This window comes from Cuculus canorus, chromosome 1 (genome assembly GCF_017976375.1).
Source record: "Cuculus canorus isolate bCucCan1 chromosome 1, bCucCan1.pri, whole genome shotgun sequence".
Taxonomy (NCBI): Eukaryota; Metazoa; Chordata; class Aves; order Cuculiformes; family Cuculidae; genus Cuculus; species Cuculus canorus.
The window spans coordinates 186800894-186823406 of NC_071401.1; the positions used below are offsets into that span (position 1 = coordinate 186800894).

The following is a 22513-nucleotide window of genomic DNA, read 5'->3' on the forward strand; positions in this document are numbered from 1 at the left end:
AGAAGTAGTAAGAAGCAGAGGTAGTGATAGGCAAATTCTATTTCTCCAGTTCTTGTACTTGCAAGTTTATATAGTGTTTAAAAAGAGCTAAAAATTTCTTCTTGATTACAGTCTATGATTTTTATTAATAAAGCCAGTTCAAGAAAAGGGACAGTTTTGCCATGTAGTGTGTTCTTCTAATGGAGAAAAGTAAGGTTTCCCGAAAGGGTGGTGGAAATAAAAATGTTTTGAAACCTCTGAAATTTGATCTCGGGAAGCTCTGAAAAACTCTATTTGAAAAAAAAGCCTTCTCATGACAGTTGACCTTTTATAGCTCTTATTTTCAAACCCCTGGTGTCTTAGAGTCATACCTGCCTCTATATATATTCTGTACAGCAGAGGCTGCATGTGGGATGCTGAAGGTCTCCTCTAATGAGCCCTTTGCTCCCTGAGCTACATGGTGCTGGGCCAGAATCTTGGCGCTTCTTGGCAAGGTCCAAAGGGAAGCGGCTGGCAGCTGTGGCCAGACCGTTTTCTTTATCATATTGCTTATAGACAGAAGAGACCTCGCCTTGCCCTGCTTTATGCCTGTGCATGGACCACCCAGGAGCTTCTCATAACCAAACCTCATGGGTATGGGGCTTAATTACTGCTGGTAAATGACCCTTAAGCCTTGTAGGGTGCACTATAAGTAAGCCCACTGTTTCTTAAATAGCTATAAAGATGCTTTTTACCCTGTCTGCTCCATCTTGTAATGTAATATTTCACTAGATAAAGTACTACCTATTAATTTCCTTGGATCCTGGCATAATGGGAAACATTACAGCAACTTAGATAAAGTAATGGAGGCGATCATTTTTATTGCCTTTGTAAAAATAGAACACGGGGCCTACTGGATGGACTTTATCTTTGGTGCAGAGTGAATGCAAAAGACTCATTACAACCAAAGTAGTATCAAACACTCAGTCTGGGAACTATGTTGTATATTTTCAGCTAAATGATTCTAAACATTCTGTGTTTATTTCTTCTAGATTATAAACGCACTTGAAGAGGATCCAGCTGCACAAAAAATGCAGCTTGCCTTCCGTTTACAGCAAATAGCAGCTGCATTGGAGAATAAAGTGACTGACCTTTGACTCAAAAGCCGCAATAAAGAAATCTGATCTGAAGATGTTCAAATTCATTCTTCCTGTTAAGGAAATAGTGTTCTATTTTTTAATGTATAATTACAACTTTAAATGAAAAAATTTCATGTTTTTTTGATAGCAGAGGTGTAATGTAAAAAATTTTTACTGTAAATTATGCTTCTAATTAAAAGCTGTGTTGTGTGTAAATGAATCTTCTGTGGGAAAGAGAGTCCTTTGGTTGGGGCCAGGGTGGGGGGGTGGAAGAAGGAAAACCTATAGTTTGTTTAATTTAGTAGAATCTGAGACATCAGCATTTAGGATTCATTATGCAAGTAAATTCAATGCTATAGCATCCTTTCTACATTAAGCAATACTTCTACTAGGAAAACAATAACATACTCAGAGACACATGCAATATCCCCTTTTATTTTGATAACTGGAAATTGACTTCCATGTAGCTCTAAAGCTTAGTCTGTGCTCCTGGTGAACAACATGTCTGATTTCTCTGCAAGATCTGAGAATGAGATTTACTACCACACATGGTTCTTAATTTAATTATTTATGTCCATGGTGACATGCAGTACTGCACCCACCACAGTTGGCTGTGACAGAAACAAATGTAATGTCAGCGTAGGAGGGTTCTACTGGTAAAGTCTCATTCGGTTCAGAAACCACTACAAAGAAGGAACTAGTCCTTAAAACTTTACAACTCTTTGTTATTATTGTGAGTTTTATGATATATGCTAATGTGCCTTACTTGTACTAATTCTGTGAATCTGATGAATGGTTTTGTAAAAAGAAGCAGATCAGAAAAAGAAATATTTATGTGCTATTGAATGACTTTTGTGTGAAAAACATGACCAGCAGAATGCTTGTAATTAGCTGCTTGCCGAGAGTGTGCTGTTTAACATGATTTGATTATGTATAATATCTTATTTTAGAATGGTTCTGATGATTTTTTTATTTCAATCTTGGAACTGTCCTAGAAATACCATCCATTGTTTTTATTGTATTTGTGGCGTAAAATACTAGTATGATATTGGAAAAATCATATACCCATCTATTGAAAACCACTCGGTCAGTTTTGAGCCTTGGAATGCTGCATTTGATTGAATACACAACATAACCCATAGCAAAGACAATAAAAATAACTTGTCGGAAAGTGTGTGTTTACAATATAGGTAAGCTCCGTACAAATCAAAAAAGTTAGGTACGTCTTCTTAAATTGCTGTATTGCACATCAGAAAACTTTATTCCTCTTTGTCTCGCAAGTTTTTGGCAGTAAAGTAGCATTTTAATGAAGCGCTGCCATCTGTACTCCTTCATTCATTGTCCTACCGAGCGCCCGGACTCTGCTGATTCTCAGCAAGCTAACACAGTATCTGCTGCCCGCTCACCCTGCCCAGTACGTTGTCATGCAGTCACTTTGACTGTTTGTTAATATTTTTCCCCCAACCTTTTTGAAAATTTCCATGTATTTGTCAGTGGGCCTTTCCTTCAGTTTCCACAAATCAAGACCCTCACCAGAACTCATTTCCTGCCCAGTAAAATGGGAAGGTTTTTTGGTTTGTTTTGTACTCAACCTCTTACATTTGTGTATAATCGTCCCTGAACTGCCTGGGCTGTAAGTTATTTTACGCTGTTTAGTACTGAGGTACACGACTTCTACATAAAGGTGCTTTGCTGACTACTCCTTCGTCAACAGAGGCATCCTAATTTCATGGCTAATCTGTTTCTTTGTCATTATTTGTAAATCCTGTTAATTGTAAATCAAATACAATGTTGTTTTTTTCCACCAAGTGTCATGGGATCTTTACTGAAATTGGTGGGTGGTTGTGGGAAGGGGTTTGTAGTGGTTGGTGCAGGGCTGGCAGAACAGTAGCGTCTGTCAGTCTGCGGTTGGTAATGGAGGAAAACAGCACATCTTGCAGATGGGATGCCTGACATCATGCCCTTTCTCTGGGTGTTTATTCTGAAAAATGAGAGTACTCTTGAGAAGAGAGGATGCATTTGCAACATCCTGTAACGAGGTCATCTTGCCTGATGAAAATCCGTCTTGGGACCTGAAAGCCAATTAAAATACAGGCTCAGCAGCATCTCTCCGGAGAGATAAGAAAGCTCTGCTTGAGCAAGTAGGCTTTCAGAGGGAACATTAGGTGTCCCCACCATTTATAAAGTCACAAATTCCCAAACTGTCATAACAGGGGAGGATTTTTAGTCAGCTGCATAGACTTAAAATGGCTCAAAGCTTGAATTTCATCTGTCCTGAACTTACCAGCACTGATGAGATTTTGTGGCTAGTCTTTTAGTGTTCCAGTTTCTCAAATCTTGTTTATTTTCAGTCATAACATGCCCTGGTAGTAGGTACCTGCATGGCCAAAAAAAATCCCTGAATCTGATCCAGAAACTCATCAGGTTTCTCATTTGCACCTAAGTGGTTTAACAGTTCTCTGAGGAGTTCCTCTCTAAAGAATTTGATCTTGAGTAAAGATTGCCTTCTCGTAAGAATTTTTCCAAGTCTGTTGTCTTGTGTTAGGAAGAGCTTGTGGGGGAAATTGTTTGGGTTTTTTTCTTCCTCTGTCTAGACGTAACCTGGAGAACGATGGGGCGGTTGGCTTCTGAAGTGTAAAGGGTGTATGGCTGCTGTTCTTCTGCCAGGCGCTGGCTTGAGTCCTGTACTCTTCTGCTTTGCACTCAAATGCCTTGAAATTTGGCACTTTGAGTCACCAGAGTTGTACTGGAAACCACAGCAGCAAGGTTCTGTAAACTTTGTTTCATCCCCCATTCCCAGCTCAAGGCAGTCAAGCTCAGCTCCTGGAGCTTTCCAGGCTCCCTGTTATGCAAGGTCCTCTCCCAGAGGTCTGCCTTACCAGATCTGCCTGAAGCATGGGATTCCCTGGAGAATGAATGACAGCAGCACACAAGATGGAATTATCAGTACTTGTGTTTTCTCAGGTTCTGTGCTTACTCGGTCTGTGTTTCTGTATTTTTTATTTTGAGAGACCCTCTTCCATGATGAATGATGAATTTGAAAGGTGGAATTTTAAACAACAGTCAGTCTTTCTGCTTTCCTGTTTTGTTAGCCTTTGTCTTGATGGGGCTTAAAAATGTTAGTGGAAGTCTTGGTATTTGACAATCCCTGCAGAAGAGAAGATAAAGAGATGTTCCAGACCTGCAATTATCAAGAAGTTTTTAAGGGTTTTATTCTCTTCAAATTGTGTCCCCTTCTATCTCGGTGGCACGGAGCATTTCTCCATTCTTTAGAGAAGAAAGTGGCTTCTCCTCTGCAGGCTTGTAATAACCATCCATGCTGCGTAAGATCACTGCCACTGTATTAGTCCTTCAGGGCTGACTTTTGTCTTGCCGGTGCATACTGCTTGCTGCTGCATGTCATTCCCAAAGAGGACAAAATCCTACCATCATTCATAGCCGAGCAATCAAAAGCTATTTCATTTACCCATGTATTCCTGTTTCTTTGCTGCTTTTCAGATAATTGTCATCTGAACCAGAAGAGAATTTGAGTGCTTTCCTTCTTTTTTTAAGCTTTTCAAGCACCTATGTGTCTTGACAGATTGAACACTTCAGAAAGAAACTATTTCTTCAGTGGAACAGGGGACAAAAGCTCTCATACTGCTGTATGTGGCTCGTCTTAAAAGGAACTAAAAATCCCACCATGAACCACTCACTGTGTTTTTTAAATCCTTTATTCCATACTTTAATTCTGAACAATGTTTTTGGCTTACTTAATTCTCCTCAAAATTGAATGTTGAACAAAACTCTCTCTTTTTTTTCTTTTAATCTACTGTAATAAGAAAGGAGTGAAATGAAAAATGTATTCCTTTGATACCTTTAATCTTTCCTCTCCTGTGGCTATGCTCTTATTCAGTAAGAGATCATGCTTGCTTTTGCAGAGCCTGCACACCAATCCAGGGGATATAAAACAAAACAAAATCCATGTTTCCTGCAGCTGCATCTGGGTCCATGGCAATGCTCACAATTGTCAAACTGCCTCCAGGATGTTATTTGGAATTTTATTCCTGGGACCCTGGCTGTTTTCCTTGTCCTCTTTCATGGGATCCTTCTTCGTGTGGGTTTTCACCTTCTGTTTCAGTGACACTTGCTGGACCACAATGTTGCATTCCTCTGAAAGCCCAAGGAATGAACCAATTGCTGTCTGCATTAGTCATGCACTTTTCATCCTCAAAGCGCCCCAAGGGCACTCAGGCCCTCCCAGGCTCAGCTCACTGGAAAATTACAGAAGTAGATATTTTATGCTAGAGCAGACGGCCTTACTGAAATATAAAACATTTCCATCTGTCTAAACTAAGTTATGTTTGTTTTGTTAATAAATACCCACTGATTACATACAATACTATCCATATCTGGCATACCAACAGCCCGTCTGAGTTGGCGTAGCCCTACCTAAAGTCTGTTGGATCCTCCTCCCTAGACTGGCAGCTGCACTATGATAGCCCCAAACTAGAAAGCAACAAAGATGATAGCAGCATTTCACCTTCAGATGAGGCTGACTACCCACATCTTGTTTGCTTGATGCAGGTATTTAGCCCCATTGCTGCTAATGAGACCGCGCCTTTAATACTGTGTTCAGTTCTGGGCCCCTCACCACAAGAAGGATGTTGAGGCTCTGAGGCGTGTCCAGAGAAGAGCAACGAAGCTGGTGAGGGGGCTGGAGAACAAGTCTTATGAGGAGCGGCTGAGAGAGCTGGGGTTGTTTAGCCTGGAGAAGAGGAGGCTGAGGGGAGACCTTATTGCTCTCTACAACTACATGAAAGGAGGTTGTGGAGAGGAGGGAGCTGGCCTCTTCTCCCAAGTGACAGGGGACAGGACAAGGGGGAATGGCCTGAAGCTCCACCAGGGTAGGTTCAAGCTGGATATCAGAAAAAAATTTTTCATGGAAAGAGTCATCAGGCACTGGAACAGGCTGCCCAGAGAGGTGGTCAAGTCACCTTCCCTGGAGGTGTTTAAGGAACGGGTTGAAGTGCTTAGGGGCATTGTTTAGGGAGTGTTACAAATGGTTGGACTCGATGATCCAGTCGGTCCTTTCCAACCTGGTGATTCTATGAAAAGTTTGTCTTATGAGGCTGCTATATGGTTATGACATCCAGAAGTCCTGTAATGAGGCCCTGAATTCCAGCTAAGGGAACAGAAAGACCACCATGAGTTTCAGCAGCAGCAGGCCTAGCATTCTTCATTCTGCTCAGCCATCAATATATATTCCACTCTTTATTTTAACATGGTCTTACCTTGCTTTCCCTGTGCACTTCAAGCACTTGCAACCCTCTATTTGTATTCTGGTATATTACTGCTCGAGATGAGATCATCCATCTGGGCTTTGTGCTATTTTGGAGCTACAAGTTTGGTATTTAATAGGGTCATACCCTGGTGCAGTTACAACTCTTACAATGATACACCAAGTAGAGAGCTGTGTTGACTTATGTTTTTCCTCTGTGCACATTAAGATTCATATGCTGATGACTTTGACCTGGCTATCTGTAACTGCCCAAGTGCTATTACAGTTTTTTATTTAGGTATGGTTGTTTCTTTCCTCTGAAAGGAAGATTAGAAACATTTTGTTTGCCACTTAACTGGGAAATGTTAATAGTTCAGCTGCATCTCTGAGAGAAGAGGTGGGAAAGCAGAGGTGATGTCCTTTCCCTGTGAGGTCGTTTTGGACCATTCTTTTCCAAAAATGCAGCGTACACGCGAGCACTGCTGTAACTCACAGACTTAAATTTCTTTGTGGTTAATCATTCATGTGAATTAGCAGGGCAAGTTTTTTAATACAGAGCTTGAATTTAATATCAATCCCTGCTGTCCATCATTGTCTCTCTTTATCAGGTTTTTGAGATGACAGCATACACAATGTATCTAAGATTAGATTCTGGTTTTAAATATTTAGAGTCTGAATCACATCTATTTGTACTTCAAGGTTGAAGTAATAGGACAGGACACACATTCTGCAGTAGATAAAACTCACAAATCAAAGGAATGCTGAATTATTAATTTTAAACTTTTAAGTAATTTCTCTTTGTGCGACTGCATCAATGTGCTGCTTAGGCTAAGCTGCAGGATTCCCATCTGGGCTGCGAGGCTCTGCCCTGCACTCAGTCCCCTTGCGATTGTGTGTCAGCCACGTTCACCTCCACTCTCACCAGGCCAGCTAAGGTTTGCAGGTTGTATGTGCTAATGGCTGGTGTGATTATCTGGGGAACTGATTGAGCCTAACAAATTCCAGGCTGGGCTTTGATTAGCTCCTGTTTAACTCAAACTGATCTCTGATGGGTGATTTCACAGTCTCAGCAGCAGATTTGCTCCACTACTGGTGACCAACTGGCACGTCCACAGCCGAAAACTTTCTGTTAACCATCTGCTTGGAAAGGATTTTAGCTTTAGCCTTTCTCCAGCAAGTGACAAACCCAAGGACAGATGGGTTTCCTTCAAGGCCTGAGCCACAGGCCTGGGGAAAGGATCAGATCACTAAACTTTGCAAAGCTTTGAGGGAAGAGACGCTGCTTCCATAGACACCTAGCTCTCCAGACGAGAAGAAACTACTCTGAAGGATGGCTGCTGCAAAAGCAAACCCCAGGCTTGCTCTCCTTAATTGGAACCACTGTGGATGAACAATTTTTCTGCCTTGTTAATGAGCAGACCTTGGTCCAACATGGTCCAGTTATCTACATCCAGTGCTGCAGCAGCAGAGCTGGTGTCAAGAGTCACTATTATGTCCAGGCACCCCTCATGGTGCCCTGGGTACAGTTCTAGAGACTGGAGTGGCTTCCAGGACTGGTTATTAGGAGCACCTAAATTAAACATAGCTTGTTAAAATTCTAGTTTGAAGTATAGGAAGTCAGAACAACGTGAAGAGGTATAAAGAAAACTCAAAGGTCAAAATTAACTCTGAACACTGGAAGTATAAAGAGAACCTAATCTAAAAATCATCTTAGAAACATAACCCAGTTCACATCCACCGTTTGCAGTTACCAGCAGCTCTGAAAAACACTGGTCTGTACATCGATAGCTGTATTAGAAAGTCTGTGATGCATAAATGGATCATTTGTAAAGTACCTGCACTTTTATAGATTTGACCATTTTGGTGCTCCTGCAGAAATGTTGAACAGGCACACGTTAAAATTTTAAAGAAATATGTTTTCTCCCTCGTTTTTTCTTTTTTCTTAGAGCTATGAGATCTTTTTAGTGCCACTGATGAAAGGCTGCACCACAAAGGTAAGTCACATTTACAGTTATATTACGCTCCACAAGAGGTGAATTTCACAGCTATTTTTTCCCCAAATTTCACAGTGACTCTCCTTCTCTATTTACAAGTTTCTCCACAGAGTTTGATGTCGATAGTTCTGTTAGTCTAGCAGTGAGCTTTGTTGTGGGCTATCTACACGCATAAAAAATTACATATACAGTTCTTGATAAGAAACCCAGATATTTTAAATTCTCAGTGGCACTTCTCTCTGATTCTTTTTGTTTGCATTTTTTTTTTGTTAGTTTTAATGAGGATTTTTTTTTTTTTACTGAAGGAAATTCCTTTACTAAAGAAATTTTAAACTTACAAGCCTGCATATTTTATTTTGCAAATGAGGTTGAATTCTGTTCTCATTAGAACTCGTGAGTGTTTTGCTTGGCTCTAAGATCCAAGAATGTGACACAATGGAGTTTTAGATGCTATTCATTAGGCTAAAAACCTATTTGATTTGGTGGTAAACCAGGCTATTTTTTATTTTTTTTGTAAAGTTCACTTAAAACATTTCACATAACTAGCAATGTGATCTTTTTCACCTCCATTTATTATTCAGAACAGGGAAGAAGACAAATTCTGCTGTGTGAATTTGGACACCACAGTATTTGAGAATGATCTGGCTTGTGCCTGTCAGCCTTATCACCCATGCCTGTAATGAGAAAATAAATGGGCCCAAATTGCTAAGCAATAAAGAAGCTGATGAATGGATCAGATCAGACCCATCTGCATTCCCTTATCTTTTCAACATGGTTTTATGTACTAATGCAGTTGGAACATTGATCTGTCTATCACTGTGCTGCAAATGTTGCCCCTGCTCACCCTGTTGCACCTTGGATCCACCAAAGCATGTAGAAAGTCTCTATTGATTTAAACGGACTATGGATCTCTCCTGCAATCTCCAGGTGATTTACCCTAAAACCAATTATATCTGCTCTAAAATCAATGCAGTTAGTGCTTTAACGCAAACAAGATGAAAGAGGAAACTGGAGGTTGATGCAGGTGGCTACGGAGAGAAGTGAACCAAGCGGATCATACATCAAGTTGACACCATGCCCCAGTGCCTGCTCTGCAAAGGGAGGACTGGGGTGCCCTGGGCCTGGCCATTAGACATTATGATTACCGTGTGGAATCATTCCTGTCTTCATCCAAAAAATCTTGAAATGTTTTACGAACATTAATTAAGCTTTGTGAGGTGGCATCCTGTTTCTGTTGATGTAATTAAAAACAAAAACAAAAACAAAACAAAACAAAAAAAAAACCCAAAACCAAACAAACCAAAATGCACTTGCCTAAGGCTAGAGAGAAAACAAGTCAATGGCACAGCTGGGAATAAAACTTAAGATTCCAGACCCTTCGCCTCCAACTCTGACTTGCTGGCAGCACACCACATACAGAAAAATAAAAATTGATCCAGCTAAATTCCTATCTCCAAGCTGACCATTTTCCATGGCTTTGTAGAGAAAAAAAATGCAGACACAAATCCTGGACAAGAAAATCCTATCTGGCAAGGGTGATCGGTGTTCACAATCCATCGTTTTGTTCAAAGAAAAACTCCTGCCCGCACTTTAAATATATACAGTTCTTATTTGAAAACAAGTTTGCCCAAGTTGCAGTCTGCGAATTATGGACAGTCAGCATCTATTAAGGAGATATGTGAGGCCATAGTTTTAGTGTTTCTCAGTATGTTGCCTGACCTTTAAGTGTGGGCAGAATGTAACTCCACCAAGTTAACTGAAGTTTGAGTATAACTTCGGCACCATCAGCAATTGCCTAAAATGCCCTTACTTGGACATACACATGTAGGTGATACATGTACTCCCAGAGTCAGTGTTGCCTGGGGATGAGAGCAGCTCATCTGCAGCCCCGTTATGGTCCCCAGGACCATTGCTACAGTGTTCTCCTCACTAAACTGATGCTTAACCAGCCCCGGCACCCCTGCCTCCACTGTCAGAGTCACACCTTCTATTCTTGTGGTATGGCTTTTCCTACCTACCTCACTAAGGGCATAGTGGTGTGTAAACAGATTCTTACAAACATGTCCTTCCTATTCCCTGGCTGTGAGCAAAGCACTGCAGGACACATGGTGCCATTTCAGGAAGAGACTAAAAAGCTGCATTAACCCCCTCAAGGCTGCAGTGTCTCCTTCTCCTGGGTCCCTTTACAGAGTTCAGGCAAACTGGACTCATGTCAGCTCCAGCTTGCACTGCCCTGACAAGCACTTATCACCACGCACCACAGCCAAGCGTGAGCACTGCCATGGTGGTGACGGGGGAACCTGTGCTCCTTTTCCTGCACATTCTTTGTCCCACAGGCCAACTGAGTGCGCCAAGATGGAGATACCCAGGTAGCAAAGGCAGCTTTACCCCAGCTGACAGCATCAAAGTGCTGTTTGAGAACACCAAACTGGTTTTCTCAAGCTGGGCTAAATATTTCCATGGTGCAAAACTGGTTATGATGGGAAAGAATGTTTTCAAATAGACATGGTGACAGGAATGAGTTGTCCCAGTGGAACTGACTAGTTGTTCTGGTTTTGGCTTTTGGGTTTTTTTGGAAGAAGAAAGAGTTCAGTTTACTTGAAAGAAATATAAGATGTGAGGAAAAAGTATTACAACTGATACAAGTAATTATATGGTATTTTGAAGACTTTTCCCCCTTAAATAATGTAAAATGTCATTTAACATGGGCAAGGAAATTTTATTTTACAGATACATAAATATATATGTAATTATGTATGTGAGCAAGGAGTGTTGTATAACTATATTTAACATGGCATACCTTTAATAAAACTTTCCTGTGGCAAACTCTCAGGGACATTTAATCCAAGCAGCTAACCATAAAGTTTTATCCATAACACTAAATTATGAGAATTTTGCCCAAGGCTTTAACATCTCCGAGTTTTGCTCTCTGCTTTGAATTAGATTTTGATGATCAATATTAATAGTCCCTGATCAGATATGGTCACTGCAAAACCAAGATGAAACCCTCTTTGCCTCTGAATTTTACTGCAAATGTGAACATTTATCAGCACTTATTCAAGACATAAATGAGAAAGAGAACAGCTATATCATGGAAGAACTTAGTTAAAATTTAACCTCCATGTCACGCATCTAGAATATTTTCCAGAAGCAAATGTAGACTTAATCTTATTGCAGGGTAGATGGTAAAATCTGTGAATATTTGTGATCAACATAAACTCTGTCCACCCCTAACTGTTCTAGGGAGTAAGAGAGTATCATTTTTCTTTATGTGATAATAGCTTGTTTACAGTAGCTCTCATACTCACGTAACACTCTTTCCATTTCCAGGTATCATTGTTTAGAATATAAACATTTCCTAAATGTCTGTTTACAAGTAATAACAAAACAGTCAAAACATGCAGCCCCTCCAGCACCATCCGCTGTGCTGTATCAGCACAGCTTCCATTGAGCGTGTCGGATTTGCTGCATACCCAGCACGAAGAGACAGACCTGTCGTGTTTGGGCTCACCCATGACAGGTCACTCTGAGCACAACAGGCTTTTGCTTCCTGGCTTGTCTTTCACATTGAACTACAGTTTGCCCCGCTGTTTTGACTAGAGTGAGTTGACTAGAGTGAAAACCTTTTGCTCTTTGGTGGGACATGGAAATTCATCTGCAAGGCAAGGCAGAAAAGACTTTTGCACAAAAAAGCTGGCAAGGCTGGTGAAACTCTTTCAACAAAACATTGGTTAAAAGCAGTAGTTTAGCCGTTTGAATACAAAGCAGTATTGGAGAGAGAGGTGAGTCATTTTTCAAATACCACGCAGAGCTACCAGGGGCAGGAGGAAAAAGGAAACATGAATTTTTAAAGCAGATTTTGTACAACTCAAGTCGAACACATTCGTCAGTTGAATAAGTACAAGGAGCTTCCTGCACTAACGACTCTTCAGAGCTGGGGCACATCATGTTTCTCATCTTCTCCCCCTCAGGGATGATTTAATACATGAGGATAATCCTATCCAGTCACATATTCAACAAGCCAGTGGCTCTGTGTGGAATCTCAGGTGCCCTGCCTCTGTTTCTCTGTGCACCTCACACATCCACTCCTTTTTACGATCTTTGCAGGTCACCGTGTTCTGTATGTAGCCAGCAACACAAGAGAACAGAAAACACCTGAGGCAGGAAACAGCTCTAAAACCAGTAGGCATTTCCTTGAGTCCTATGCCATTAACACAAAAATCTCCTCTTTTTCCAGCACAGAGCTCCTGAAGATCAGACAGGAGATTACCTGGTCTGATTACACTGCTCCATAACACCCCAGCACCTGCCTCCTTCACCATCTGCCCTAGCACAAATGTGTCTCCACAGCTCCTCACTGTCAGCAGGTAAAAGAAAGCTTAAAACCCAGAGAAGACATGTCTGTTCAAAACAGGTTTTCTTGAACAGCATATTCAATCATTAATGTCCCAGGAGGTAGAGATGCTATTATGGTGGCCAGTTGGACCAGTTGCTCCTGGAACCAGGGGAGAAAAAAAGGCAAGAGAAGAGTGTGAAACGGGGTTATCAGTATTGATGCTTTAGGCCCTACATCTTTTGATGTCCTCATTTTTTTTCTAGGTGTTCCTTAAAACCATAATGACTCACTTCTCAGTTCTAGCAACTGTAGCTTTAAGAAAATACAAAATATCCTGAGGTTTAGGATGTAGTCTGATGAGGTGGTGACAAGCCTGGTCTCCAGTTCAGAGGAGCAGAATGGTTTCACTTGCTGCCCTCTCCTTTGTTTTCTCACGTTCCCTGCTCAGACAGGATAAGAGGGAAGGCTTTTGTCATGGGCTGCCGCATTAAATCATGCCCAGAACCCAAAAAAGTCTGTAGGCACTCCTGTATCCATTCCTTCCTCTGAGAGTTTGCATTTGAAAACAATAATAATAGGAAAGAGACCTCAAGTGAACACAAGTTCCTGCACTATCTTATATCCTAAAATCATCAGGTTCTGTTTCAGGAATTTTCTTCTAAAGTTAATCACTTCATCATCTCTATTTGTAGAAGATTGCATGATTTTTACCCTCTCACGGAACATTTGGAGGTGAGTTTTTCTGGCATTATTTATTGTGACGTCTCCCTTGTTGCCTCAACAGCTTCTTTCTGATAACATCCTTCATCTTTCTGTCCCCCACACCAATCACACTAAACAGCCCACCTACTCTCACACAAAGTCTATTTACCACCTTGCACTCTCATTAGCTTATTCCTTTCAGACCTCCTAGCCATCACCCATTTCATCGGATCACAGAATAATTTAGGTTGGAAAGAACTACAGGACGGGATTATTCTTCTCTACTTAGAAGTTGTTTGGCCTCATCTAGAGTACTCTACCTGGTCTGTCTGTCTCAATCAGCACGAGAAAGATATTCATCAACTGGAACATGTTCGGTATAGGGCCATGGCAATGGTTGGATGCTGGAGCAGCTGGCTTGGGAGAGGAGGCTAAAGGAGGTGGGCTTGTCCAGCCTGGCTGCTTCAGGCAGACTCAACAAGCAGCCCCCTACCTAACAGAAGGTCATCAGGAACACAAACCCAAGCTCTTAGCAGGAGACCATAGTAGGAAGACAACAGACATGGGGAAATACCCATTTCATTAATTCCCAGGATGAGCCTGTGGTCAGAACAACACATCATTTTGTTTGGGTGGCTTTCCCTGGCCTGCACTGTTCAGAAAAATCAAAAGATTTCTTTTTAAGTCTAGAAATCTATACATATGAATGTAAAAATTCCTGTTACCAGCATGTAGAATCAGTCATCTGAAATCTCCACCTCCCAGCCAGTATCAAAGACTTCATTTCCGCTGTTACCAGATATATTGTTTACAACAGCACAGAAGACCACAGAGGGAGTTAAAAAGCAATCACTATCCCTCATTAACAGTACCAACACTGCTTCTTGATAAAAGATCTTCGGCTAAAAGGGGTCTGGAAGGTTTGAAAGTCTCACTGAATTTTTTTCTCTAAAATTTTTGGTGTCTGATTCCTGTGCTGAGGGGTGGGTTATCTGTACATCAGTTTTCCCTTACTGAAGGCAGGATCTGTTTTGTGAGTTCTCTGTTTTCATCTCTTTTGCAAAGAGGTAGTTACAAATCATTCACTCCATGTTGTTTATAATTTTCTGTTCTTTCAGAATAATTTTCAAAACACTTTGATTTTCTTTTCAGCTGTGAAAGAATAATCCATGTTATTCTTTGAAATTAACTCACTCACTGAAGCTGGTTTCCTTACAAATTTTACTGAAGTGGATTATTAAGAACTCTTTTCTACAAATAATGTTTCATGCAATACAGCTGTAATGAGACTACAGTCTGATTATTTAAATGGATCAACATTTTTAGTAACTGCAAATTCACTACTGGCATGCTCTTTTTTAATACTTAATGAAAATTTGAAATTGCAATAGTGGTTTCATGTATGGTTAGCGGGGTTGACTCCAGCCCTCAAAGTTGTCTCTGGCCTTCATGATCTTCTAGGGCATCAACTAAACCCAAAGGACAAGATTTACCAAGAACTTGGAGTTATACTCCCTATACTCCCTATTTTCATGCCCTGTGCAGAGCAGATGCAGGATTATGTGGCCCTAGTGCTTTTTTTACGAGCAAAAAGCCCATCTTGAATGGCAGTCATCCATACTTATCTACAAGCTCATAAGAGGGGAAAAAAAAGGAATATAACAAATAGATAATATTATTATTGTGATGAAATAGTTAAGGAATACATAAAGTGTAATGCTTCTGTAGATATCTAATCTGTATACTAAAGTCAATGAAAATTAAGTTCTAAAAAGTCTTCTTACCTAACCAGCACACGAAAAGAGCAGAATATTCATGGGAAGCTCCCAGTTACCCTCCAACAATGGGTAAGCTTCAGCCTCATGGCAAGCCAAGAGAAATAGATTAGAGGGATTCAGAATGACATCTCCAGGGAACCCTGTGAAGAACAGCCCACTTAGGAAGTATACATGGGAAATTGTGCAGCTGTGGGATTCATCTTCCTTCATGCTTCTTGAAGCTCAAGAGGTTTTGGATATAGAAAGTGAAAAGTTCTACTAAGAGACACTTTAATCCTATAATTATCTAGCACAAATTTGAATTGAGAGACATGGTAGCTTGTTGTTTCCTCTCCAACAAACTGATATTGCTTACCTTGTGGTGCAACTATTTATGACATCTTCTCCTTTCTCTGAGGCATGGTAAAATAGTTATTCCACTATCCACTACTCTGAATTGTTACAAAGGACCCCTAGGATGAGCACCCCTGTGATCTAGGATATGAAGACAGGTTACTCCTTTGGTACAGACAGGTATCCCTACAGAGGTGAGTCATTACCTGGCACTAGTTCGAGCCTGCATAGAGCATGACATCGTGCCCAATCTACTCTGTTCTACTTCGCAGCCTTAATTACTCTGTCTCATTATTACTCCAAGCTACTTCTGCTGCTTTCAGTGCTGGCCTTGCTGTGGCAATAGACTGTGACATATAGTCTAGTCATAGAATCATAGAATCTCTAGGTTGGAAAAGATCTTTGAGTTCACCGAGTCCAACCATACCTGTCCACTACTAAATTGTATCCCTAAACACTTCACCTACCAGTCTTTTAAATACCTCTAGGGATGGTGATTCAAACATCTCCCTGGGCAGCCTCTGCCAGTGCCCAATAACCCTTTTGGTGGAGAACTTTTTCCTGATCTGAACCTCTCCTGGCACAGCTTGAGGCAATTCCCTCTTCCTCTTTCACCTATCACTTCGGCAAAGAGGTCAACACCCGCCTCTCTACAACCCCCTTTCAGGCAGTTGTAGACAGTGATAAGGTTTCCCCTCAGCCTCCTCTTCTCCAGGCTAAACAACCCCCGTTCCCTCAGCCATTCCTCATAAGACTTGTTCTTTAGCCTTTCTTTTAGTGTCTTTCTTTTAGTGAGGGAACCAAAACTGAACACAGTATTTGAGGTGCAGCCTCACCAGTGCAGAGTACAGGGTCACAATCACTTCCCTGGACCTGCCGGCCACGCTGTTTCTGATACAAGCCAAGATGCCATTGGCCTTCTTGGCCACCTGGGCACACTGCTGGCTCACGTTCACCCGGCTGTCAATCAACACCCTCAGGTCCTTCTCTGCCAGGCAGCTTTCCAGCTGCTCTCCCCCAAGCCTGTAGCACTGCACAGAGTTGTTCTGTCCCAAGTGCAGGATTCTGCACTTGGCCTTGTTAAACTTCATCCCATTGACCTCAGCCCATCGCTCCACCCTGTTCAGATCCTTCTGTTGAGCCTCTCTACCCTCAAGGAGATCTAACCTTCTTCCCAGCATAGTGTCATCTGCAAACTTGCTAAGGGTACATTGAATACCTTCATCCAGGTCGTCGATAAAGATATTGAACAGTACTGGACTCCCCTCCCTGGGGGACACCACTTGTGACCGGCCTCCAGCGGGATTTAGCGCCATTTACCACAGCTTTTTGGGCCTGAACATCCAACCAGTTTTTTACCCAGCAGAGGGTGTGCCTGTCCAGGCCAGTGGAAGCCAGTTTCTCAAGCAGAACTTGTAAGCTAAAAATAAAAAAAAAAAAAAAAAACAGGAAAACACAACAGACCACCCGTCTGAACACTTAAAAACATCAACAGTGGCTTTTATTTGAGAATTTTCCCTTTTGCCTTTTCTTTCAACTTTAGAAAATGTGTATAAAGGACTAACTCTTTCTCCATTTGGCAACACTTGAGATGGTGTTTTGCTTGTCAGGAGACAAAGAAAGAGTGGAGAAGGGGAAGGGAGAAAAAAACATAGAGATGAGCTTGGAGGCATTTTGCTTTTTTTCTGCTGGAGTTTGATCTGGCTTCCCTGAATAAAAATTAGTAAAAGTCACATAAAAGTGAGAGACAGAAAATGCATCCTCTGTTTCTGGTATAACTCTCTGCAGAAGAATGACACATATATGCACAGCCTTATGAGTCCCAGATGTACACAAGCATCAGGTTGTTTAAAGTTTTTGTCTTAGCTGACTTTTTGGCCATTGGCTTCGAATAACATTGCAAAGGATTCAAGCTTAGTCAGATAAACCAGACTTTCATTAAAGAGAAGGCATAAACAACCAGATAAAAGAAAAGAGAAGAAAGAAGACAGAGAAGGAAAAAAAGGGGGATTCAGGAAAGGCATAGTGGATGTGACCTAGTCAGGTTCTTCTCTGGCTGTCTCAGCAGCTGACACCTCTGGGCTTCTGAAGGCACAGGGGTATGTATCACTGTGGGTCTCACAACCCTAGAGGTGGGAATGCAGCAGTCAGTACAGTAAAGCTTGCTCCTTTCAGTCCATCCGCTCTCTTGTCATTGATATTTATAGCTCCACAAATGTGGATAGGCCAAGCCGCCCATGCTTTCATTATTAGACTCAGCATATAGCGCATACAATTTTGTTCGTTAATTCCCAATTTCCGATTTGTCTTATTTATCAAACACAGCCTTTGGGTGATGACAATGAGAATCTTGGGTTTTGCTAATCTCATCTTTTTCTCTTAATTCTTTTCTTTATTTGCATGAAGAATTTTAGATAATGGCTTGACTTTTTTCTTGTTATTTCAGACATTTGGAATAGAAAATTCTCATCATTATACTCTCACCTTCTTTAAGGAATCTGGAGACTTAAGACCTTCTTGGAGGTAGTAAAAAGGGAATAGGGACTGCCAATGAGTATTGCAGTTTCCTTACACTAAACCATCAATGCCACTTTGCCCTCATTTCTGTACCATAAACATCCACTTAAATCCTTCTGTGGGCTTCTTTCTTCTACTTTCCTTCTGGAATCAGTAAATACTGTTTTTCATTTGTTCAACTTCAAAAAGATTTAGAGGATAGAAATGTAATAAGCCTCGTCAACATGGTTTTAGGAAAATAGCTCTTGTCAAATAAACCTGAATTACTTCCAAAATGATATTGCAACTTTGATTAAGTCTATCATAGCTCCACAGTTATCTTTGACTTTTATAGGTCTGTTGAATTAATACAACATTACACTGACCTAAAAATTGGCGCTTGTTGCAGGAAGAAGAGTGTTCCCAGGAAAACAACAATAAGATTATATTTATTATAAGCTCAAGAGTCCAGTAGACATAGGTTAACAACAGGTTATAAGATGTCTGAGGGTTCTGTCACTTGACAACTGACTCAGGGGTCCCTAATATTTGGGGTGACAAGGCAGAATGTGCAATCACTTGCCTCATAAGGCAAAGCCTCTTAACCTAGAAGAATCTACCTGAATGGCTTCCCAACTCAAGAGAAGAGTCTCCAGCTGCAGACCTACTGCTTCGAGAATTCACTCAGTGGGCCCTCCGTCAGGACTCCTTTTAAAAAAGTTTTTTTAAAACTGATCTGTGGTCAAATATGGTCAAATGTGCACTTGTTGGTTAATGAGTCTATTCTTCAACCAGGATCAGTGGTCACTATGCAAAAGTAACATGCCTAAGGTGAACTGTCTATAGTCATGGTCTAATGGTTGGTTGGTGGTGTTTGTTATCAGGGCAGGTGCATCTATCACAGTGTTGTATAACATAAATGTAATAAATTAGAAAGTTTTCTTTATTTGTGGAAAATATCACTATCACAAAAGTACCATCAGTGACTATGGGAGAGTTTCACTAACCAGGACTTTGACTGTTTTCACAAGTGATCAAGGAGTGAATTGTAATTCTAGGGACAAAGACTAAAAAAAGTGATAGAGAGTGATGGTGAACAGAGCAGAAAAAATCCTCTGGTTGCACAGTAATCTGAGCCCATCCAAAGAAATTGGGCTAGCCAAAAGATATTCTTCCAGATTAGAAAGACAAAGTGAAGGTTAGACTTACAGAATAGGGGAAAAGATGCAAGAAAAGACTGAGGGTACAGGTGACCAAAAATGTAGCATGAAAAAAAAGGGTTACAAAAGCTAGCAGAAGGTTGAAGCAAATTAGTGAACTGATTAAGAGCTGTAAATATTCATAGTATCATAGGATAGTAAGGGTTGGAAGGGACCTTAAAGATCATCTAGTTCCAACCCCCTTGCCATGGGCAGGGACATCCCACTAAATCAGGCTGCCATCCAACCTGGCTTGGTATTCATGAGTGATGGTATTCATGAGTGAAGGCTGAGTTGGGGTCCTTTTTTAAAAAGAATGTTGACAAACTGGAGAAGATGAAGCAAGTCAATTTTTGGAGAGCTGGAGTGACAATGATAACAAGCCTGGTCTCTTATCAAAATGAAGACCAAAGAGTAGTTATGTAAGCACTTTCAAAGGAAGGAGTTACTGAGCAGTAATACAGTTTTTAACTGCAACAGTGCAAAACCTATCAAGAACTGGTGAAGAAAGAAAGAAAGAAAAGGAAGGGAAAGAGAAGGGGGGAAAGGAGGGAGAAGAAGAGGTATGAAGGGAAGGAGGTAGGCAGAAAGATAGACCAGCTGTAGAATTATGCTTCAAAGAAAAGGTGATTAACCACTGAAACAGATTACCCAGTTTGGAGGTTTATTCCTCATTATTTACGGTATCAAAATTAAGTCTATATGAACTCTCCAGTTTGGCTTTTAGTGGAAAACAAAACAGATGTTCATAAAGCACTAGTATCACTTCAATATAGGGTATCCTTACTTGTCTATGACATGGGAAGTCACATCAAATTATGTAAGGGCCTTTCCTTTCCAGTAAGTTATTTGTACATACTTGTTCATGGTTTGAAGACCAATGGATAAGTTACATTTGCTCAAAACGTTGTTTTGTGCACTATTTCCTCCTAGTTAAAATTTTGCCATGTGTAAGTTCAATAAAACCCCTATGAACTATGTACTTCATCGTTCCTTTCTTTACAGTCACTTCATGCATTACAAAAATGATCTAGTCTTTTCTTTGAGCTGACATGCTGAGGAAGCCTGTTGCCTTTAAGGTCTAGAGCAGGACCTGGAAATATGGCACAGTAAAACCTTCTTCTGCTGATTGCAAAACATCTGTGTTTGACCTTGACAGGCTTCAGAGGTGGGCCTGCACAGACCTCATGAGGTTCAACAAGGCCAAATACAGGGTTCTACACCTGGGCCAGGGCAATCCCAAGCACATATATAGGCTGGGCAGAGAATGGATTGAGAGCAGCCCTGAAGAGAAGGACTTGGATTTGCTGTTGGATGAGAAGCTCAACATGAGCCAGTAATGTGTGCCTGCATCCCAGAAAGCCTGCATCCCTGTAATCTGGGCTGCATCAAAAGAAGTATGACCAGCAGGTTGAGGGAGGTAATTCTCCCCCTCTACTGTGCTCTCATGAGACCTCATGTGGAACACTGCATTCAGTTCTGGAGTCCTCAGCACAGGAAGAACATGATCTGTCAGAGTGAGTTCAGAGGAGACCCACAAAGATGATCAGAAGGCTGGAGCTCCTCCCATACAAGGACCAGCCAAGACAGTTGGTGTTGTTCAGCCTAGAGAAGAGAAAGCTCCACAGAGAACTTGTAGCAGGCTTCCAATACTTAAAGGGGGCCTACAGGAAAGCTGGGGAGGGGCCCTTTATCAGGGAATGCAGTGATAGGACAAGGGGTTATGGTTTTAAGCTGAAAGACAGTAGATTTACATTAGATATTAGGTAGATATTTTTTTCACTGTGAGTGTGATGGGGCACTGGAACAGGTTGCCCAGAGAAGTTGTGGATGGCCCTTCCCTGGAGGTAATCAAGGCCAGGTTAAATGAGGCTTTGAGCAACCTGATCTAGTGGAAAATGTCCCTGCCCATGGCAAGGGAGTTGGAACTAGATGGTCTTTAAAGTCTCTTCCAACCCAAACCATTCTATGATTCCATGACCACCAGTGTACACTTCTGAGAATCACCATTTGCATGTGGCAGACAGGAAAATTAATTTTCTATAGAAAAGGCAAATTTAATCTTAGTCAAGAACTCTTTGTTTTCTTCGTTTCCTCTCATAGACTATTAAGCACAACCTCACCAGTCATGTTCAGAGCTTGAACAGTACACTCCGGGCCAGGCTTTTCTGCCATTGCCTTCCCAGGACACATTGTTGGGTGTCTCTAGCAATGCTTTGGCAGTGGGGGATGCTGCAGTATGGCCTCTGTGAGAAGAGGCTAGGGCTTGTGCTGTTCAAAACACAGACACAGTTCCAGCCAGCTCAAAAAAAACACCCTGCAGGAACGAGCTGAGCCCCTCAGCCATCCACCTGGCCTCTCTATGTTAACCTATTTAAGAAAGACAAGGAAATGCCAGACAGGCAGAGGAGGAGGAGGGAACAAAAAGTGTGAGAAATAACTGAGGAAACACCAAATGTCTTTATCTTGACCCATGAGTTTACACGGTCCTGTTATTCCTGTTTTCTCCACAGCCTCTGCAGTGAAGTGGGGCTGAGCAGCTGGTGGGAGTTCGTCTGCTAGCCAGGCCAACCCACCACACACATTTTGGTAATGTGTGTCCATTATGGTAATGAGTGTCAGAAAGGAGCCTGAGGAGCAATTCTGCATGTTTGGAGGGAAGCAGGGCAAGGTCAAGTCTCATCATTCTCCTCGTTCTTTCCTGAGAGGTGCAGCACAATGTGCAGTCTATGGTCTCCTTCTTAACATGCAGATGAGGGGTCATGAGCTAGGTCAACACTTGCAAACTAAATTCTCAGATCAGCACTGGTGCACTGCTGGCCAAGGCCAAGAAATACTCCTTTACATAATTCTTGGCCATAATTCAGGCTTTAGCATACCACTCTCAAGAGGCAAACTGTGTGAGTTGACCCAGTTTTGGCAGATAAGAGAATTTAACGATACAGACACAGCCGGTTTCACACCAGTTGATCTCAGTGTCAGAGACCAGCCCTGGCACACTGAGTTTGCTATCAGACACACACTCATGTTGCGCTCAGGAATTAGTTCAGGTGAACAAACATGTATTTGCATTTATAGGGCTAACAAAGTTACCTACGCCCTTGTCTGGTATTAATCAACATACTTAACTGAAGACAATGGAGAAAAATTTACTTATATCAGCATTTTGGGGGCTCTTGTGGAAATACTGTAAGCTCCAGACCCACAGAATGTTAGCTTTAAAGAAGAAAAGTTTAATAAAAGGAAATCCCTCATGTTTTATTTTGGATAAAAGTGTCACAAGTTCAGCCTGTTCCCTAATTTCTTTTTGGCTTGACC

General features: G+C 41.4%; 1 protein-coding gene across 6 annotated transcripts in view; it reads left to right on the forward strand.

The window, feature by feature from the left end:
- Window positions 1-2901, forward strand: part of PLXNB2 (plexin B2) — a 261938-nt gene extending 259037 nt beyond the window's left edge. For all 6 annotated transcript variants that reach the window (XM_054073394.1, XM_054073372.1, XM_054073403.1 and 3 more), the window contains one exon: window positions 1011-2901. In XM_054073394.1, the coding sequence (XP_053929369.1) occupies window positions 1011-1115 (105 nt within the window). In that variant the 3' untranslated portion in view covers window positions 1116-2901. The remainder of the gene's footprint in view (window positions 1-1010) is intronic.
- Window positions 2902-22513: the final 19612 nt, after the last annotated feature.